Source organism: Eleutherodactylus coqui, chromosome 9 (assembly GCF_035609145.1).
Source record: "Eleutherodactylus coqui strain aEleCoq1 chromosome 9, aEleCoq1.hap1, whole genome shotgun sequence".
NCBI classification, from domain to species: Eukaryota; Metazoa; Chordata; class Amphibia; order Anura; family Eleutherodactylidae; genus Eleutherodactylus; species Eleutherodactylus coqui.
Window position 1 is genome coordinate 36,581,725 of NC_089845.1, and position 22,940 is coordinate 36,604,664.

The 22,940-nt window shown below is 48.0% G+C and overlaps 1 protein-coding gene across 2 annotated transcripts in view; it reads right to left on the reverse strand.

The window, feature by feature from the left end:
- The window catches only part of LOC136579001 (NFX1-type zinc finger-containing protein 1-like), a 71,459-nt gene that overhangs the window by 41,027 nt on the left and 7,492 nt on the right, over positions 1-22,940 (reverse strand). For both annotated transcript variants that reach the window (XM_066579245.1, XM_066579244.1), the window contains exons 2-4: positions 15,710-15,801; positions 6,717-6,938; positions 1,596-1,967 (exon numbers count right to left, since the gene is read on the reverse strand). In XM_066579245.1, the coding sequence (XP_066435342.1) occupies positions 1,596-1,967; positions 6,717-6,938; positions 15,710-15,758 (643 nt within the window). In that variant the 5' untranslated portion in view covers positions 15,759-15,801. The remainder of the gene's footprint in view (positions 1-1,595; positions 1,968-6,716; positions 6,939-15,709; positions 15,802-22,940) is intronic.

The following is a 22,940-nucleotide window of genomic DNA, read 5'->3' on the forward strand; positions in this document are numbered from 1 at the left end:
ACAGCACTGATACATGCACGTCACACACACACAGAGCACTGCTACATGCACATCACACACAGCACTGCTACATGCACATCACACAAAGCACTGCTACATGCACATCACACAAAGCACTGCTACATGCACATCACACAAAGCACTGCTACATGCACATCACACACAGGTCTGCTACATGCACATCACACACACACACAGCTCTGCTACATGCACGTCACACACACACAGCTCTGCTACATGCACGTCACACACACACAGCTCTGCTACATGCACGTCACACACACAGCACTGCTACATGCACATCACACACACAGCACTGCTACATGCACATCACACACACAGCACTGCTACATGCACATCACACACACAGCACTGCTACATGCACGTCACACACACACAGCACTGCTACATGCACGTCACACACACACAGCACTGCTACATGCACGTCTCTCACACAGCACTACTACATGCACGTCACATACACACAGCACTGCTACATGCACGTCTCTCACACACACACAGCTACATACATTGTTCATCCCATACACAGAGATTACACAGTACTGGAGATGAGGAACCTGTGATGATGTCACCATCATGCTCCGCCCCTGATCACATGATGGTGATGTTCCTCCCCAGTGAATGACTTACATGCTCCACCCCTGATCACATGGCGGTTACATCATCACAGGTCCTGCATACTTGTAAAGATTACGGGCAGACTACAACCCCCCTGTGGCCTCAGTCGATATGGAATACAAACGAACACTTAGCCGGACAGCAGCCGTGTGCGTACAGGACCAGTGATGATGTCATCTTCATGTGATCAGGGGCGGAGCAAGTAACTTCCTCGATGGGGATGAAGGACCTTTGATGATGTCACCATCATGTCATCAGGGGTAGAGCATGTAAGTCGCTCACAAACCCACTCACTACTCACTCACGCACGGACGGACAGGCCGTCATTAATATTTTGACAAGAACTCACTCAGAAGCAGCACACTTGTTGACGTACATGCCAGTCGCACAATGTAAATCACGTGCTAATACTGCGCAAAGTATAGCCTTGCTTTAGTAAACAGATTACTAAGGCCGGATTCACATGTTGTGTGTTTCCACGATTGAAATGTGCTTACATTCACATATTTCGATCCACTGGGGAGTGTATTAGTGTGCGCAAATGCAGCACGTGTTTGCACACACAATTATGTAGGCACAAAATCTCACTGATTTTGTGCATGTATGCGCCGGCCATTGATTCCAATGGTCTCTCGCGCTGCAAAAACGTGCAGAAAACAGAATGTTTTACGTATTTTGTCATGCGCCCGAAATGCGTGCGCTCCATAACAACATATGAATGAACCCAGTGAAACAATACGCTGCGCAAATACATGTAAATTCGGCATAGGGGCTCCTGCAGATGAGCGTTATGCGGGATGAGTGGGTCGGGAGATGGCTTTGTCTCTCCCCAAGGAGAGCACCCAGAAGGGGTGCTATTCCCAATTGTGGTTTTTGAAAGACTTGGTAAAAAGTCATACATTGATTTGAAGGAATGCTGCCATTTTATATTTTACATAGTAGAAACACTTTGGTACCTTTCCTCTCGGTGCTGATAGAGGCAGCTCTGCTCTGACTACTGTGTCTAAGAGGATGCTTGTGATAAGTGAATGGCCTCCCATGAGTACCGCCGTGCTGCTGCTGGGGCCTCCCAGGAGTACCGCCGTGCTGCTGCTGGGGCCTCCCAGGAGTACCGCCGTGCTGCTGCTGGGGCCTCCCAGGAGTACCGCCGTGCTGCTGCTGGGGCCTCCCAGGAGTACCGCCGTGCTGCTGCTGGGGCCTCCCAGGAGTACCGCCGTGCTGCTGCTGGCCTCCGTGGGCGGTTGCTTCAACTTTTGGATTAAATCTCATAGAATCAGTGCTTCTATCCGTTTTCTTTGTTCTATCTCTGCCGGCTCCTTGAGTTACACCTGGAAGATACAACATTTTCAAATGTGCTGTAAGAGATAAAGAAAACACAACCTATATATTTTTGGTAGTACGTGCCGATTTTGACCTCAAGGTCTACAATTTTTTCATCTGCTAATTATAATATAACCTACTGATACAACACTCACCTCTCCCGGCGCACTCTGTCCAGCTGCCCTGCAGATTCCGGTCCCTGGCGTGTGCACCTGCTCTGATTGGCTGCACTCTTAAACTAAATCTTCCCCATCCAATAGAATATGACATCTGGCTATATCAGGCACCGTCCCCCTGTGGACGGTGCCTGGATATCAAGGTTCCTTTGGTCCGTCTGCTCAAAGTACGGTTGCAAGTTTAGTCTGACTCCCTCATTTTCTGGCATCTGGGTATCCCCTGACTCTGCTCCTCTGTCCGCTCCTGACCCCTGCTCGATTACCAAAATGTGCTTCTGTCTGCTGCCCACTTTGACCTCTGGCCTTCCATATTGAACCGATTCTTCATGACCCAACTTCTGGCTCTGTTCCTCACACTGAAGTCTGCCGCCTGCCCGACCCCAGACTGTCTTACTATTCCTGTAACACTCTCAGATATCATGCCTAGGCCTTAAGTAGCATCAATCACCGAAATACGGGGACAAATACCTGGGGACCTACGCCCTGACTGCTGGAGTTAAAGGGTGAAGACCAAGCTACCTCAGATGTTGCCTCTAGATCTGGCCCAAAGCCACATCAGTCCCTGGCTCAGTGTATCCACGGCCACTGATCCTGTCACCTATAATACTGTATAAATAAGGTGAGCAGACTTCCGGATTTAAACAGGACAGTCCCGCTTTAGGACCCTGTGTCCCATTTTCCCCAAGGTCCCAGGCAGGATAGACATTTGTCCCACTTTTGGGACATCTGTCATGCTTTCAGGACGCAGGGTCACCATTAAAGTGATTACCAGCCAGGGTGCCGCTGCTCCCAGGCTGGTAATCACTTGTGGTGGCCCAGAGTTGGGGTGTCTTTGGATGAGGTTTGTATGCCATGTAGGTTTTGTTGTTTGGTATATTTGTGTCTGTCTGTGTTCTGTGTTTGTGCTAACAAGCTTTTTGTTGGCAAGTCTGTCTCTTCTAACTTGGTGTCTGTGTTGTGATTGAGGGTTTGCCAAGTTGTAAGGCGGAGTTGAGAGTAGATAGTGCAGAGATGTAGTCAGTGGAGGAGGACGTGTCAGCAGGGAGGCTGAAGCTCTGGTGCATCTGCCTGTGCAGAGCCATGGGCCTATCTCATTTGCCATGGGATGTATCCCCTAGGGGACTGAAGCTTGGAGTTTGCATCCTGCTATAGTAGTTGGAGAAAGTACAAGGCAGAGTTGTGAGTTGTCAACTGTGTCAGGAGTGTATCCCCGGGGATAGTCTATCAGATGACTTGGACTGAGGACACCTAAACAACAGAAAGGAAGAATGACTCCTGGAAAGTGTGTTAGAGAATGAAAGAAATTTGACAGAAGTGTTTTACCAATGCAACCTGTTCTTGGAAAATCAAAGTTGATTACGTTAGTAAACACAAACCGTGTGCCTCCGGTTTAAAACTAACTTCTTGACTGTGGACTCTTATTTGCAATGAGTGACCGTTCGCTCGAGCAGAGGCACTGGCGTCACGTGACATACTGTTAAGGACTCTTGCTTGTTTTTGTACTGTGTGTGCCTGAGCTGGGCCACGTTCCTCCATTGTCGGGAGAGATAGAAGAACCACCCATGACAACCATCTTGAGAACCCAGTGGTCTCCCTCACAACGGCCAGCCTCGGCTCGGATGCCACACACTCACTGCCACTGTGGCCGGATACACACACTGATGGCAGTGTGTGCATCATGGATCATCCTCCTTTCCTCCCCTGACCTTTCCTCCTTGTTTCTGCAGGAAGAGAGGAGAAGGGAGGAAGTGCTGCTGTGGGCGCACACACTATCACCCGCTGCAGCGCTGAGAAGACGAGGAGGAGGAGGTAAGTAAATCAATCTCAGGAGGACTCTATGGTAACCATTAATACTGGGGCCGCGGCTGATAACCAGTCAAAATCCGCACCAATGATATAGATTTTGACTGTTTTTTGGATGCAGAAATGCTGTGGAATTCGCTCCCAGTCTTTTTTTTAATAGCCCTGTACATTTTATAACAACGGAGGTAAAATCATATGTTGTGATAAGTCCCACCCCTGACCACACCCCTTTGTCCCACTTTGACCCTGAGAAAATCTGGTCAGCATAAATACAAATGCCTAGGCAAAGCATTGCTAAAAAAAATCAATAAAAAAATGTAGGCCTTGGCTATATAGAGGGTTATTGTATTGCAACTGCAGCGGCAATCAGCCGACTCTCCCAAAATGGTGTTAAAATACCAGTTGGTCTGTAAATGCAGGGAGAATCGGCACGCCAATCCGGATGCCCATGATGAAAGGCTTCAATCGTATCCATGCCCTTAGGATGTGAATACAATTGAGTGCGAAGTGTTGACACTCTGCACCTATTTACTAGATGGCATTGCTGCACCACTTGTGTCACTTCACTGGCTTTTTCTGACAGGCACGGCTGGATGGTGGTGAGGAAACAGACAAGTGAGGGGTAATTATAAGTTAGCACTATGTGGCTTTATCATTTCTTGAAAAGTAATGAATGGCTATGATTTTCTTTTGGGAGGGAGGGGGCAGACTTAATTCTTGGGGGGGCAGGAAGGGCAGAAGGCGTGGCACAGATTCTTCTGTGGCCACTATGTGTGGTAGTAATTTACTATTTTGGTGGGGATGGGCATTGTGTGTCATTATACCCCACAGTGTGGCACCAATATATTAAAGCATGTGATGCCACTAGAATAAGGGAGCCCACCGTGTGAGACCACTATATTCGGGGGGTTGTGGGGTGGGTGGAGGGGGGGGGGGTTAGTATTATATTGAGGAGAGTGATGGATGACACTATTATTGTGGAATGGGGTGTGTAATGTAATTATATTCTGGGGCACATTACTACTATAGAGTGTAGAGATTTGTTGCAAAGACATCAGCGGTAAACTCTGGAGAGATGCGTCTTGACCAGGAGAAGCTATCATGGTGGTCTCCGTTAGATGGAGAAGAAAAGGAAGGAGGACATCTCCAACCATAGACGACTTCACTGGTCACAAAATGCCATGTATAGTCTACCTCTGACTGTATCAGTACTGGATGGTCTGCAGTGATGATGTGTGATACTAACCTAGTTTGTGAAACAACAACAACTCCAAGCATAGCTTACTATTGTTCAGGCATACTGGAAGCTGTAGCTTCACATGGGAAAAACTTACAAAGTAGGGTTTAACCCAGCTTTGCAATTGATCTTTGTCTTGAGCTTGGTTCTAGTAATGTATAGATCTGTTTGGTTCTGGTACTGTATTAATGCACTGTGCTTGGTTTGGGCACTGAATGTATGTACTGTATTTGGTTCCGGTATTGTAGTAACATTTGGAGCTTTGTTGTGGTACCATATTTATGTTATGAGCATGCTTCCGGTACTGTTTTTATGTTATAAGATAGGGGTTAATGCTGAATTACCGCGTTCATAATGACACAGAAAATGACAGTATTTAGTTATTTATGGCACGTGGTGAACACTTTAAAAATAATTTTAAAAAGTAACGCTAGAATTGCTATTTTTCTTTTGCTTGCTTCCCAAAAAATGCAAAATAAAGCAATCCAGGAGTTAAAATAGAACCAATAAAAACTGCAACTCTTCCTGCAAAAAACGAGCCCCCCCCCCACAGAGCTCCGCTGCCGGAAAATAGAAATGCTCTGGGTCTTAGAATGCGACGATGAAGAGTCCAATGTTTATCTTTAAGCGTGTTTCTATTGTTGAAAATTAGCAGAAGATTAAAAAATCCCTACAAACTCGCAGTAATCGTGCCGATCAGTAAGAAGGTTATCAGGTTATTTTTACCGAATGGTCGCTAGGCGATGATGCGGGTACCTGCAGCCTATCTGCAATGTCAATTGTGGATGGGCTGCGGGTCGGATGGTTTCCAGTCACTTTAATGGGATTTTTCAATCTCTCATTGAAAGTAACTGGAGCTGCGCTTGTGTTTGCAAAAGTTCAAATTCCTTTTTTTTACCTAAAATGACATTTTTGTGCTAGAAAAAAAAATCACTCTAAACTATTGGTCACTAGGGGTCTCCCTTCCTTCTATTTGCGGTCCACTGCTGTGAAGTGAAGTCAGTTTCTAGTCACTGAAACATCAAGATGGAACACAGGAAGTAGAGGAAGGTGTTGTCTCATGCTGCCCATAAACTCTACGGAGAGGACAGAGGGGATGAGGAAGGTCCAGACAGAGAGACTCACACAGATATGCTGCTGCAGCTTATAGTAAGTGATTTACTGTGTCGTAGCTACTAAAACAACATCTAAATTGCGCAGTACTGCTGTACACTGTCCTCCATGATGCTATTATTTTTGTGTGTGCTAACAGCACAAGCGGTATGGAATGAAAGCTGTTAGCTCCAGATCCCCCTAGTGGCCATCACCGGTAACAGTAGGTGCAGCTGTCAGTAATTATAATGAGAGCTGCGCCTGTAGTCACAATTGCCAGCCACTATGCTGGGGTCTGAGCTAACTGCTTCCGCTCTGTACCCCCGTGTGTTGTGGCGTTGACAGCCGTTAGCCGATCAGCTGACCATCCAGAGTCCCGAGCAGTGGACCCCAGCCAATCAACTATTGAAAGAAAACCCCTTTACAGTATAGGCACATTTCTAGATTACCGTTTCCAGCTTGACTGGTTTGTTGGTCGTGAAAATGTGGTTGCTTCCCAGAAGACGTTCTGCTGTGCGGGGCGCCGGAGGGATGATGGAGCTCCAGTCTCCCCCCGATTCCACTTCTGCCCTCGGACTGTGCGCGTCCTCTTTGATTTCCATATGCTTGATTTTCGAGGCTTTTAATACCAGAATAGCCTCCGCTGGCCCCCAATAACTTAAATAGGTCATCTAAGTACAAAGTGTAATAGGAACAGTGTTAGTAGTCTTGGTCAGTAGAGACATTGCTAACTTGTACAATGCTGCATCGGTGGCGGGTAAAAGCATTTTTAACATAAAGCGGTCCTGTTGGACAGGGTGACTCCTCTGCGGGTGGCCTGTTATAAAGGAGGAGGAGCTGAACGGATTCATATATAGTTTTAGTAGAACTTCTGGCAACTTCATGTCTTTCACATTTTCAGCCATCAACTTGACGGGTGAAACCTGATAGATCGGTGATTGCCAAGCGCTTAGAACTAGGAAATCTCTGGCATCTCCATGAAATGAATGGAGAGACACTGCGCCTGTGCGACCTTCATACCTGTCATTTGGGAAATGAACAAACCCCTGTTCTTCTGTATCGGTGAACAAACACAAAGTAGCGGGAGTACCCCTTTAATCCAGTGGGCGGTCCTACTCAGTGACTATGTGTAGACTGTCAATCACTGATAGGTCTTACACCCACATCTGTTTAGTAGCCACATTAGCTTTGCTGTTTTCCATGAATTGCTGGCATTTAAATATAAGAATCTATTAACCCCTTAATGACATGGCCTATTTTGGGTTTAAGGACGCAACGATTTTTGGCGGATTTTCACCTGCATTTTTCAAAAGCCATAACTTTTTTATTTTTCCGTCAACGCGGCCGTATAAGGGCTTGTTTTTTGCGTGACGAAGTGTAGTTTTTATCGGTACCATTTTTGGGTACATTGACTATATTGTAAAACTTTTATTATTTTTTTTTTTATGATAACAGGGAGAGAAAACACATCAATTCTGCCATAGATTTTTTTTAATTTTTTTTTTACAGCGTTAGTCATGCAGCATAAATGACACTATACATTTTTACTGCGGGTCGGTACGGTTACAACGAGACCAAAATTCTTAGATTTACTTTAGGTTTTTCCACTTTTCTGCAATAAAAACCCTTTTTTGGAATTTTTTTTTCTAAATCGCTGCATTCAAAGTCCTATAACTTTTTTTATTTTTCCATGGAGGGAGCTCTGTGAGGGCTTATTTTTTGCGAGACGAGCTGTAGTTTTTATTGGTACCATTTTGGGGAATATACGGCATTTTTGATCACTTTTATTGCATTTTTGGGGAGGCAAAATGCTAAAAATAAGCATTTTGCCTCTGTTTTGTAGCGTTTTTTCTTTACACTTTTTGCCGTGCAGAATAAAAAGCGTGTTCAACTTATTGTACACATTGTTATGGACGCGTCGATACCAAATATGTGCCATTTTAATTTTTTCTGCTAATATGAGAAAAAGCATAAATAATAGAGATGAGCGAACGTACTCGGATAAGCACTACTCGTCCGAGTAATGTGCTTTATCCGAGTACCTCCCCGCTCGTCCTGAAAGATTCGGGGAGCGCCGCAGCTGACAGGTGAGTTGCAGCGGGGAGCAGGGGAGAGCGGGCGGGAGAGAAGGAGAGAGAGATCTCCCCTCCGTTCCTCCCCGCTCTCCCCTGCAGCTCCCCGCTCCCCGAATCTTTCAGGATGAGTAGTGCTTTACCGAGTACGTTCGCTCATCTCTAATAAATAAAAATTTTTTTTACATTTTTCTTTGTTTTACATTTTTACTATCTTTTTTTACACCATCTGTGTCCCTCTGTGTCCCTCATGCCTTATCACAGCACTGATGATCGCTGTGATAAGGCATGGCAGGACTTCTGTCCTGCCATGCCTTATCGCTCATACAGCGATCATAGGCTCTGGCAACACAGGACGCTTGTATCTGGTGTCCTGTGGCCATGGCAACCTGCTGGGCTCTCTGCGATTATATTGCGAGAGCCCGACAACTTCACAGAGGGAGCACGCTCCCTCTGTGAACCCTTCCCATGTAGATCGCGGCAGGGAAGTGGTTAACAGCGGGGGGGGGGGGACACGTCTCCGATGCACCCCCGCTGCTGCAACGGGAGGCCGGCTATGACTGACAGCCGGCACCCGCTGCGGGATAGCGCAAGATCTGTCATGATCTCGCGCTATCCCTATGACGTAAGTGTATGTCGTTTTGCGGGAAGTACCCTGCTCCCATGACGTATCCTTACGTCATCGGGAGGGAAGGGGTTAAAGGGGCAGTAACTTTGCAGCCAACTTCTGCTCATCTTGTGATCAACTAGCTTGTGTCAGTCTCATCATTTCTATAATATACTTGCATTAAAAATGTTGTTGTTTTATCACTGTAAATCACATTTGAAGTGGCTGCCATTAGGGGTCCCCCTTCCAGCTCCATAGCAATCCACTCTTTATCATTAAGTACAGAGCTTCCATAGTAACAAGGACATTTCCATAACAGAGGGAGCGGGTTATCCTCACAGTTGGCTCCTATGTACTCAGAGGCTGCAGGCTGACAGATCTGCAGACACTGTAATGACGATCTCCACAGCCTCTGGCTCTCCTCCTGTTGCAGCATCTGTGTCTGTCTATATGATACCTTTTCATGGCTAACAAAAATACATGATGTTAGAGCGAGCTTGTGAACCAACGCAGGGTTCTTCTTCAGGCTAAAGCCCGAAGAAGAACCCTGCGTTGGTTCGTAAGCTTGCACTAACATCATGTATTTTTGTTAGTCATAAAAAGGTATCATATTTACAAGATTACTTGGTTTCTCTTGCTGGGAACAATCATATTGTGCTCTACTGGCTAACATGGTACTAAATGTTTTTTTTCATTGTGTCTGTCTATGCCCACATTATAGTCGATTTACTAACCATTTGGCCAGAATGTCTTTAAGTGCCTGATAGACCTGGGAAATCACAACACACTGCAAAAGAGTCGACGGTGGGTTTCAGAGGCCATACAAATAATAGGTGCCGTCAACCAAATGTCCTTCAGCCAAGCACCTGGAAATGATTCCGACAGACAGGGGTGTAACAATGGCGCCACCTGTCTCTGGATGGTGGACAGTGAAAGAGTTGGAACTGCTGGTGCATGTTTAAAGATCAGAGGGTCCTTTCTAGTGGTAGTCTGTAGGGGGCGTCCTGAGCCCTGTCGCCTTGTGTGCCCTCACACATCCACTGTTCCCAACACCTACTAACAGTCTAGTCAGACGCTCCTCTCTACTAGTGGTCTGTCGGGGGTCTTGAGCCCGGTCACCTTGTGTGCCCCCATCCACTGATCCCAACACATCCTAACAGTCTGGTTAGAGGCTCCTCTCTACTGGTGGTCTGTAGGGGGTCCTGAGCCTGGTCACCTTTTGTGCCCTCACACATCCACTGGTCTCAACACCCCCTAACAGTCTGGTCAGACGCTCCTCTCTACTGGTGGTCTGTAGGGGGCGTCCTGAGCCCGGTTACCTTGTGTGCCCTCACACATCCACTGGTCCCAACACCTCCTAACAGTCTGGTCAGACGCTCCTCTCTACTGGTGGTCTGTAGGGGGCGTCCTGAGCCCGATCACCTTGTGTGCCCTCACACATCCACTGGTCCCAACACCTCCTAGCAGTGTGGTCAGATGCTCCTGTCTACTGGCGGTCTATAGGGGGGCATCCTGAGACCGGCTGCCTTGTGTGCCCTCACACATCCACTGGTCCCAACACCCCCTAACAGTCTGGTCAGACGCTCCTTTCTACTGGTGGTCTGTAGGGGGCGTCCTGAGCCCGGGCAGCTTGTGTGCCCTCACACATCCACTGGTCCCAACACCTCCTAACAGTCTAGTCAGACGCTCCTCTCTATTAGTGGTCTGTCGGGGGTCCTGAGCCCGATCACCTTGTGTGCCCTCACACATCCACTGGTCCCAACACCTCCTAGCAGTGTGGTCAGATGCTCCTGTCTACTGGCGGTCTATAGGGGGGCATCCTGAGACCGGCTGCCTTGTGTGCCCTCACACATCCACTGGTCCCAACACCCCCTAACAGTCTGGTCAGACGCTCCTTTCTACTGGTGGTCTGTAGGGGGCGTCCTGAGCCCGGGCAGCTTGTGTGCTCTCACACATCCACTGGTCCCAACACCTCCTAACAGTCTAGTCAGACGCTCCTCTATACTAGTGGTCTGTCGGGGGTCCTGAGCCCGGTCACCTTGTGTGCCCCCATCCACTGGTCCCAACACCTTCTAGCAGTGTGGTCAGATGCTCCTGTCTACTGGTGGTCTGTAGGGGGCATCCTGAGCCCGGCCGCCTTGTGTGCCCTCACACATCCACTGGTCCCAACACCTCCTAACAGTCTGGCCAGACACTCCTGTCTACTGGTGGTCTATAGGGGGCATCCTGAGCCCGCTCACCTTGTGTGCCTTCACATATCCACTGGTCCCAACACCTCCTAACAGTTTGGTCAGACGATCCTCTATTGGTGGTCTGTCGGGGGTGTCCTAAGCCCGGTCACCTTGTGTGTCCTCGCACATCCACTGGTCCCAACCCCCCCTAACAGTCTGGTCAGAATGGCCTGGTGGGGGACAATTCATGGATACGACCATCCAGCTTCTCACACCTCAATAATGCGCCCCTCTCACACACTGGTAATGGGGTGAAATCTCTTCTCTGTGTCGTAGAGGCGTCTAGTGGTCAACAAGCTCTACACAAGCGGAAAAAGAGGCCACTGCACACAAGGAGCCTCCGAGAGCCTCTTATAGGCCAAGGGAGAACCACTTTTAGGGCCTCCGGTGACAGAACCGTTCATCTAATCACCACAACTCTCATCATTTACAGATCTGCCTGAGATAAAACGACAGGACAAGTCTAAGGTCTAGTGCCGACGGCCATGACGTTATATCACACGCCAACAGCGTCACATGACGCGCCGGCCACGTCATATGACGCGGGCGTCGGTGGGCGGGGAAGCTACAGCGGAAGATAGCGTGACAGACGGCTTCGATTGACTGCAATGGAAGCCGTCCGTGGGTATGCCCGCGGCAAATAGAACATGCCGCAGGTAAATAGGGTGATTTCACGGGGCAGAATTCCACGGTGGATATTGGTTTATCATATGTGGAATGAATCACATATTCTTCGCAAATATTTGTTGTGTGTCCTGTGGATTTCCGGTCTGGGGTAGTACGGACGTATTTTGGTCCTCTACTTGCACCATAATTATATCAGACAGAATGTAGAATTTGCACTTTGATCTTAGGCAATTGTTTAAACCTCAGCACTGGTTACTATCAATGCTCGCCTGAGCGCACCCAACGCCGGCTCTGGCTACTCTCAATGCTTGCCTGAGCGCACCCAACGCCGGCTCTGGCTACTCTCAATACTTGCCTGAGCGCACCCAACGCCGGCTCTGGCTACTCTCAATGCTTGCCTGAGCGCACCCAACGCCAGCTCTGGCTACTCTCAATGCTTGCCTGAGCGCACCCAACGCCGGCTCTGGCTACTCTCAATGCTTGCCTGAGCGCACACCCAACGCCGGCTCTGGCTACTCTCAATGCTTGCCTGAGCGCACCCAACGCCGGCTCTGGCTACTCTCAATGCTTGCCTGAGCGCACCCAACGCCGGCTCTGGCTACTCTCAATGCTTGCCTGAGCGCACCCAACGCCGGCTCTGGCTACTCTCAATGCTTGCCTGAGCGCACCCAACGCCGGCTCTGGCTACTCTCAATGCTTGCCTGAGCGCACCCAACGCCGGCTCTGGCTACTCTCAATGCATGCCTGAGCGCACCCAACGCCGGCTCTGGCTACTCTCAATGCATGCCTGAGCGCACCCAACGCCGTCTCTGGCTACTCTCAATGCTTGCCTGAGCGCACCCAACGCCGGCTCTGGCTACTCTCAATGCATGCCTGAGCGCACCCAACGCCGGCTCTGGCTACTCTCAATGCATGCCTGAGCGCACCCAACGCCGGCTCTGGCTACTCTCAATGCATGCCTGAGCGCACCCAACGCCGGCTCTGGCTACTCTCAATACTTGCCTGAACGCACCCAACGCCGGCTCTGGCTACTCTCAATGCTTGCCTGAGCCACCCAACGCCGGCTCTGGCTACTCTCAATGCTTGCCTGAGCGCACCCAACGCCGGCTCTGGCTACTCTCAATGCTTGCCTGAGCACACACAACGACGGCTCTGACTACTTTCAATGCTTGCCTGAGCACACACAACGACGGCTCTGATTCCTCTCAAGACTTGTCTGAGCACACCTAACGATGGCTCTGACTCCTCTCGATACTTGATGGAGCACATCTAATGATGGCTCTGACTCCTCTCGATGCTTGCCTGAGCACACCTAACGATGGCTCTGACTCCTCTTGATGCTTGACGGAGCACACCCAACGTCGGCTCTGACTACTTTCAATGCTTGCCTGAGCACACACAACGACAGCTCTGATTCCTCTCAAGACTTGTCTGAGCACACCTAACGATGGCTCTGACTCCTCTCGATACTTGTCTGAGCACACCTAACGATGGCTCTGACTCCTCTCGATACTTGTCTGAGTACACCTAACGATGGCTCTGACTCCTCTCGATACTTGATGGAGCACATCTAATGATGGCTCTGACTCCTCTCGATGCTTGCCTGAGCACACCTAACGATGGCTCTGACTCCTCTCGATGCTTGCCTGAGCACACCTAACGATGGCTCTGACTACTCTAAATGCTTGCCTGAGTGCACACAACGACTGCTCTGATTCCTCTCAATGCTTGCCTGAACATACTTAGCGACGGCTCTGACTGCTCTCGATGCTTGCCTGAACACACCTGACACCGGCTCTGACTCCTCTCGATGCTTGCCTGAATACACCTGACGCCGGCTCTGACTCCTCTCGATGCTTGCCTGAATACACCTGACGCCGGCTCTGACTCCTCTCAATGCTTGCTGAAGCACACCCAATGACGGCTGACTCCTTCAAACAACAACATGAGTAAATACCAGCAAGATAACAGAATAAGAAAATCTTATTCTCATCAGCATTTCTGTATTCCGGTCTGCAGTTCCGTAATAACAGCAAAATGGGGAAGAAAACGGTTCCTGTTTACTTCCCAGTGATTTGGTTATACTAATAATGGACATAAATAGAATGAAACTGAAACAAACTGATAGGAACAGATCTTCGCCGGATCCGCTAGGAAAAACGGAAATATTGGTTTGGTTTGTTTCAGTTGTAAATGGATTCTTTAACCCCTTCATGACATGGCCTATTTTGGGCTTAAGGACGCAACAATTTTTGGCGGATTTTCTTCTCCGTTTATCAAAAGCCATAACTTTTTTATTTTTCCGTCGACGCGGCCATATGAGGGCTTGTTTTTTGCGTGGCGAACTGTAGTTTTTATCGGTGCCAATTTTGGGTACATAGACTATATTGTAAAATTTTTATTTTTTTTTTCATGATAGCAGAGAGAGATACGCATCAATTCTGCCATAGATTTTTTTATTTTTTTTTTACACCGTTAGTCATGCAGCATAAATGAGACTTTCCATTTTTTCTGCGGACCGGTACGGTTACAACGATACCAAAATTCTAACAATTTTTTTAGGTTTTCCCACTTTTCTGCAATAAAAACCCTTTTTTTTGGAAATCTTTTTTCTATTCTAAATTGCTGCATTCAAAGTCCCGTAACTTTTTTATTTTTTGATGTACAGAGCTTTATGAGGGCCTTTTTTTTTGCGAGACAAGCTGTAGATTTTATTGGTACCATTTTGGCGTACATACGACTTTTTTGATCACTTTTATTGCGTTTTTAGTGAGGCAAAATGCTAAAAATGAGCATTTTGCCTCAGTTTTTTAGCTTTTTTTTTAGCGTTTTTTTCCGTGCACAGTCAAAAGCATGTGCAATTTATTGTACGCATCGTTACGGATGCGACAATACCAAATATGTGGGGTTTTATTTTTTTTTTAGCTTTTTTTATGCTAATCTGAGAAAAAGCATAAAAAATGGTTTTTTTACTCTTTTTTTTAAATTCATTTTTTAAATCTTTTTTTTTTTACACTGTTTGTGTCCCTCTGAGGGACTTTAACCACTGCCCTGATGATCGCTGTCATAAGGCATGGCAGAGCTACTGCTCTCCCATGCCTTATCGCTCATACAGCGATCTCAGGCATAGGCAATACAAGACGCCAGTGTCTGGCGTCCTGTTGCCATGGTGACAGGCCGGGCTCTCGCGATGACATCGCGAGAGCCGGCCGGAGATAGAGAGGGAGCCGCGCTCCCTCTGTGAACTCTTTCCCTGCCGCGATCTACTTAGATCGCGGCAGGGAAGGGGTTAACAGTGGCGGGCGCATCTCCGATGTCCCCCCGCTGTTGCAGCGAGACGCCGGCTGTGACTGACAGCCGGCTCCCGCTGCGGGATAGCGCTGGATCATATGTGATCCCGCGCTATCTCCAGGACGTAAGTTTACGCCCTGTTGCGGGAAGTACCCCGCTCCCAGGACGTAAACTTACGCCCTGCAGCGGGAATGGGTTAAAAGTGGAAAGCCAAATACTGAAGTGAATGATCCCTGAGACATAACCTCAGCATTGTTACCGCACATCAGACGGACCGCAAGGCCGCCTTACTGCAGTGTAGACTGAGGGGCCACGGCTGAGGCCACACTATTGCACTTTTTCCTTTTAGATGGCCACTATTTGTTTCCCCCCTCCACATTCTGACATTATGTTTGCTGCTCGGAAAGTGGAGGGCGGCTTCATCACTAAACACTGAAGACTCCATGAAACCGCCGCTTTCCATTACAGCTGGCAGGAAGAACGTCAGCGCGCTTTGGGTAGCGGTGTGTAAAAACACTATGGCAGAGCTAGAGAGACCCAGGGGGTGTGGAGAACAGTATACAGACTGACAGGTAGGGTGCACGGACACACATGAACACTATCACATCACTCACCTGCAGGATTCCTGGGGTTGTGATCAGGTGATCGGCGCGCTCGCTCCATGCTTACTTCAGTCTGGAGGGTTTTCACTCTTCTAATTCAATTTCTGTGGAAAATTCAAGGTGATGAGTTATCAGATGAAGGGGCTTCCTGGCTTTGATCCCAACTTTTTTATTGGTTTGTAATTTTTTTCCCCACACAATAGAGTTTAACGTTATGATCGATGGGGGTCCAACCGTTGGGATCTCCACTGATTACGAGAGCAGGGGTCTTGGCGGTCCCAGCATGAATGGAGCAGAGGCTACACATGCGTGCCGCCACTCAATTCGTTTTTGGGAGATGATGGGAGAGATCTCTGTACTGACCCCTGATATATTTATATATAGTTATTAGAGCGCCCCCTTGTTACAGTCCTGGGTATAATAGATGATGGGAGAGATCTCTGTACTGACCCCTGATATATCTATATATAGTTATTAGAGTGCCCCCTTGTTACAGTCTTGGGTATAATAGATGATGGGAGAGATCTCTGTGTCGTCTCCTGATATATTTATACATAGTTATTAGAGCGCCCCCTTGTTACAGTCCTGGGTATAATAGATCATGGGAGAGATCTCTGTATCGTCTCCTGATATATTTATACATAGTTATTAGAGCGCCCCCTTGTTACAGTCCTGGGTATAATAGATGATGGTAGAGATCTCTGTACTGACCCCTGATATATCTATATATAGTTATTAGAGCGCCCCCTTGTTACGGTCCTGGGTATATTAGACCATGGGAGAGATCTCTGTACTGACCCCTGATATATCTATATACTGTATAGTTATTACAGTCGTCCTAGGGATAATCGTTTTTGGGCTTTTACACAGGAATGAGCATCGCTGACTGAACGGAGGCGGAGGAGCAGGAAGGGGATCATTCCGGCCCGCCACCTCCATTCACAGAAAGCAGGCAGTCATTCATAAGCGATACTGCCCGTTTACAGGGAACAATGCAGAAACTGAACGACAAATGAGAAATTAATGACTTGTCGTTTATCGTTCAGTCGGCATTATGCTAAACCATAATGTTCAAATCCTCTGTTGATCACTGGAACCCAAACGATAATCGCCCCGTGTAAGCGTCCTTTTAGATGAGCCGATTTACCGTTTCAACAAGTACCACAGATGCAATATATTACATCCTGTTTAGTAACCCCACCCCCAAGTACCACAGATACAATACATTACATCCTGTTTAGTAACCCCGCCCCCAAGTACCACAGATACAATATATAATATCCTGTTGGGTAACCCCGCCCCCAAGTACCACAGATACAATACATTATATCCTGTTGAGTAACCCCGCCCCCAAATACCACAGATGCAATATATCACATCCTGCTGAGTAACCTCGCCCCCAAGTACCACAGATACAATATATTATACAATACATTACATCCTGTTAAGTAACCCCGCCCCCAAGTACCACAGATACAATATATTACATCCTGTTAAGTAACCCCGCCCCCAAGTACCACAGATACAATATATCACATCCTGTTAAGTAACTCCGCCCCCAAGTACCACAGATACAATATATCACATCCTGTTGGGTAACCCCACCCCCAAGTAACACAGATACAATATATTACATCCTGTTGGGTAACCCCGCCCCCAAGTAACACAGATACAATATATTACATCCTGTTGGGTAACCCCGCCCCCAAGTAACACAGATACAATATATTACATCCTGTTGGGTAACCCAGGCCGCAAGTACAACTGATACAATATATCACATCCTGTTGGGTAACCCCAGCCCCAAGTACAACAGATACGATATATCACATCCTGTTGGGTAACCCCGCCCCCAAGTACAACAAATACAATATATCACATCCTGTTGGGTAACCCCGCCCCCAAGTACAACAAATACAATATATCACATCCTGTTGGGTAACTCCGCCCCCAAGTACTCACCTGTGCAGAGCAATGAAGCCTGAAGCCCACAAGCAGACTAGATATGTTTCTAAGGGCTCCTTCCCAAGGGCACTGTGCTCCTCGGCCAGCTGCAGAGCAGCTGAAAAATCGCATCAACGAGTGGCAGCCATGACCAATTCACGGCAGCATCTCCCTTTTAAGCACCCGTTCAGACGGCCCAGCTGTAGCGAGTATATGCCGAGCATGGGATACCTTTGGGGGGGAGGGGGAGAAAGTTTAGCTCTGCTAAACTCACTCCCCCTTCCCTCTCTGCCCCTTGCCGGCTGATGGCAATGGCAGAGGGCGGGAGCTAGTGTGCTAATCTTTGCTCCTCCCTTTGCCAACAGTGTGCAAGGGGCGGAGAGGGAAGGGGGAGGGAGTTTAGCAGAGACGCTGCTAAGCTTCCTCCCACCTCCCTTTTCCGGCAGCTCCCATAGGCTGCCATAGGAGTCTATGGGTGCGGCTGCCGTATTCCAGCCAAAGATTGGTCTAGACCTATCTTTTCCGGTCAGTGTAAAAGCGGTCGGCCCGCCTGCACACCATATGCGCTATCTTTTCCGGCCTGCCATTTTTACGCACCAGAAAATCGCCCATCTGAACTGCGGCATTGGAATCCAGTGCATCAGAGGGTCGCGATTTTCGGCAGTGTTGTATTGCGGCAAAACTCTAATGATAAAACGATTGTGTGAATAAAGCCTAAATGTGACAATATTTACCGATCTACCCCCCAATATACCCCGACACAATGGATTCACCCTCTAGGCAGTAAAGACAATGTAGCGCAATGTATCGGTTATAGGATTACTGGGAACTGATACAAAGATACATAAACAAAGCAGCAATCCCACGGATCGCAAACCACAGGCGGAGGAAACGCACTAGGCCACTCCCACACAGAGCGGCGGCAAAATGCCAAGATTTTACCGCAGGTTACGGCGCCTGGCAGCGGTTTTATTGCCCCCCGTCATTGTGATGGGTGATGAGTAGAAAATGCAGCAAAATAGAGCAGACAGCACATGAAAATCGGGGTGTTAGAAAACGCCTCGTTTGAGCGCATGTCTGCGAGGCGCCACTGAAATCAGTAGGAGCCTTATACGGCGGCATTCAAAATGTCACGATAAAAAGCGCATATGTGAGAGTGGGCTTAGGATCCTTTTACACGGAACGATCTGTCAGGCAACAGATGTCCAACCGGTCGTCCCCGCGACGATTATTTCTGAGCTATTAGGGGGCTTTTACGCGAGCGATAAAAATTGTGTGCTTTTTGCGCAATGCGAGAGTGAGTGAAAACACATGATTATAAAACCGGTGGTTTCCAATGGTTTCCTTCACATTTGCAATGTCTTCACTGATGCCATTTTGTGGAGAAAAAAAAAAAATCGCGTGACGCTCTATCTTTTTGCGTTTTTTTTTTATTCCCCTCGTTTTCCTATGGAGCTTCCTTTTTATCGCAGCGCAGAGTACGAACCTGTGATTTTCGCGCAATGCGTTTTTAACATTAGAAAGTCCTATTGACTGCCGCGCTGAAAAAAAATTACTGCAAAATTGCGTGAAAAAAATGCGAAAAAAAAATCACAAGCGGTAGCGATGTTTTGCGACAAAAAGCAGCATTGATGCTCAAAAATCACGGAAAAAAAGGCGCGATTTTGCTGCAATTTTCTTACGGCGATTGCTGGTGTGAAGGAGACCCAACACAGAAACATCACTGACTGGAGGCGGAGCCATCGGGGATCATTTCAGCCCGACCGCCTCCCTTCACAGTAAGTAGACCGTTGGTCAGAAGTGATAACTGCCTGTGTAGACGGCCGATCCGCCATAAAATTGTCTGCCTGCAGAAACTCAATGAAGAACAAGAGGCGACTGAATCCTTGCCCATCGTTCAGTTGCTGCAGCTTCTACACTGAGCCATAATTTGGATTCTCGCTGGATCGCAGGAATTCCAAAGATTATCATTCCGTGTGCAGGCCCCTTTAAGAAGCGCACTTTGTAACACGGCACACTTAGCATACAGCTCGCACGCTCACTTAGCTTTATACAGCACTTATCTGTGATAACTCCTCAAGGAGACTCGAAGATAGTCCGATCGCTAGGATAGTACACTGCAGTACTTATGTAATGCATTCTACTAAATCTATAAGAGCAGCCTATTACATTCTGTGGGAGGCGGGGCTAATAAACTGAGTTACATGGCAGACATGGAGGCCTTTGTCAGACTTACGACTGCTATGAGCATCTTGCAATCGCACTGTGGGGATCAGATGAGCGACACAAGGATCCCCCTCCCCCGTCATCTGCTCATATGCTGCAGCTGCTATTGACTGCAGCGTGTTAGGGGTTAAACTGGCAGGATCTCAGCTTTGCCAGCAGTCAGCCAAAAAAAAGATGTATTTGCACGTTTATAGCTGATTAGCGGCCGCCGTAAAAAGGATTAACCCTTTACAATCCAATGGTGGACGTCTGATGGGGTTTTCTCGCTGTGTTTTGTCGACCGCTCCGCTATCAGATGCGTTACCTCCTGCAGTACCGGCTTTAGCCTGCAGATAGCGCTGTTGTACAACAACAGAAAAAGAGTATGCTTCCTCGGAAACTCAGGAAGAAAATGGATTGGAAAGGGTTAGTAGCAAGGCGATTTGCTGCACTTCCTTCAAACAGCAGAGTGGCAGTGTATAGTGAAGGCTGGTGGTCCCACCTCCTTAGATGCTGTTGGGCTACCAGCTGCACCCACAGGGCTCGCTATGACTAACCAGCTGCTTGCAGTATGTTGCCGGCCGTCATGGGAGGAGAGCGAAACTCCGCTCAAGTGATAAGATATCAAATAAAGGAAACTCGTCGAGGAACACAGAACTAAACTAAACTATGTATTTAACTCTAACAGTATTTTTGTGGGCCATCCCCTTTAACCCCTTAAAGCCACAGGTTGTAAGTGTATGTCCTGGCTGCGGGATGTGAACTTACACCCTGTGGATGGTGCGGGATCAGAAGCAGAGCCCACGCCATCCCGCAGAGGGAGCCGGCAGTTACCAACAGCCAACCTCCAGCTGCAACAGCGGGGGTACATAGGGACAGCGCCCGCCGCTGCTAACCCTCTACATGCCACAATCTATGTAGATCGTGGCATGTAAAGGGTTCACAGAAAGAGGGTGTTCCCTCTGTTATGTCATCGGACCCCCGCAATGTAATCGCAGAGGGCCGATGGGTTGCCGTGGCTAGATACTGGCGTCCCAGCTTGCCGTAGCCTATGATTGCTGGTAAAAAAAAATTAAACATTTGAGAAAACCCCCACATATTTGGTATCATCGTGTCTGTAATGACCCGTACCGAAAATGAACACATTATTTATCATGCACAGCAAAAAAACGGTAAAAACGGAGGTGAAATGATTATTTTGTTCGTTTTACCTCACAAGAAAAGGAATAAAAGTGATCAAAAACGCCGCATGTAGCCCAAAATGGTACAAATAGAAACTACAGCTTGTCACACAAAAAACAAGCCCTCGCAAAGCTCCGCCCACGGAAAATAAAACAGTTCTGGGACTTTGAATGCAGCGGTGTAAAAAGAATTAGAACTTTAAAAATAAGGGTTTTTATTGAGCAAAAGTGGAAAAACCTAAAAAAAATGATAATATTTTTGGTATCGTTGTAACCGTACCGAACCGCAGAAAACACGTATCGGGTCATTAACTCTAAAAATAAGCTCTACCATACATTACATGCACTCAAAACTGGTACCAATAAAAACTGCTGCTCGACGCGCAATAAACGCCCCTCGTATAAACACCCACTATATAAACACTCCTCATATAAACACCCCTCGTATAAACACCTCTCGTAGAAACCCCCTCATATAAACACCCCTCGTAGAAACCCCTCATATAAACACCCCTCGTAGAAACATCCCTCGTATAAACACCCCCCCATATAAACACCCCTCGTATATACACCCCCCGTATAAACACCCTCATATAAACACCCCTCGTATATACACCCCCCGTATAAACACCCCTCGTATAAACACCCACTATATAAACACTCCTCATATAAACACCCCTCGTATAAACACCTCTCGTAGAAACCCCCTCATATAAACACCCCTCGTAGAAACCCCTCATATAAACACCCCTCGTAGAAACATCCCTCGTATAAACACCCCCCCATATAAACACCCCTCGTATATACACCCCCCGTATAAACACCCTCATATAAACACCCCTCGTATATACACCCCCCGTATAAACACCCCTCGTATAAACACCCACTATATAAACACTCCTCATATAAACACCCCTCGTATAAACCCCCTCATATAAACACCCCTCGTAGAAACCCCTCATATAAACACCCCTCGTATAAACCCCCTCATATAAACACCCCTCGTAGAAACCCCTCATATAAACATCCCTCGTATAAACACCCCCCCATATAAACACCCCTCGTATATACACCCCCCGTATAAACACCCCCCGTATAAACACCCCCCGTATAAACACCCCCCCGTATAAACGCCCCTCCTATAAATGCCCCTCTTGCGGCCGCGACGGCAGAAAAAAAAAAATGATGGCTTTTGAAAATTGGAGATGAAAATCCCCCATAAACCATTGTGTCGTCGTGCCGACATAAGGAGGCGGCTGTAATAACAGTCGTGTCAGCGAGGTGACGGCGCACCCACGACTCCGCAGATGGTCCGTACACATGGAGAGCGGCACAGAAGAAATTGAGACCCCCAGACGGTGATAAAACGGGGGCAAAGATACAGGAATTGGTTAGAAGAGATCCTTCTGCGCTCAGGCGGTGAAAACGCAAGAAAGGATTGCGCCAATTACTTGGAAACGGATGGGGTTTCCTCAAAGTGAGCAAGAAGCCCCTCCCCCTGGTGCAAGGACCCCGTTATTGGTCGATGAATACTATGTATTGTCATACAGGCCAGGATCAGCTGGAGCAGCGGGGTTCAGCATGAAGAGAAAGTGTATCTTCACTAGAAACCGGACCGGACCGCTAACGGGGTCCTTGCACCAGGCGGAGGGGCTTCGTGCTCATTTTGAGGAGACCCCATCCGTTTCCAAGTGGCGCAATCCTTTCTTGTATTTTCACAGCATGAGCGCAGAAGGGTCTTTTCTAACTAATTTTCTAGACTATAAAGAGTCAACCCTTCCTGCCTCATGGCCACCGAGCCTGGGGGGGCTGCGCGGTGCCTTGGGGGTGCACCGTACCTGGGGGAACTGTGCCGTGCTTGGGGGGTGCACCGTACCTTGGGGGTGCACTGTGCCTGGGGGAACCGCGCCATA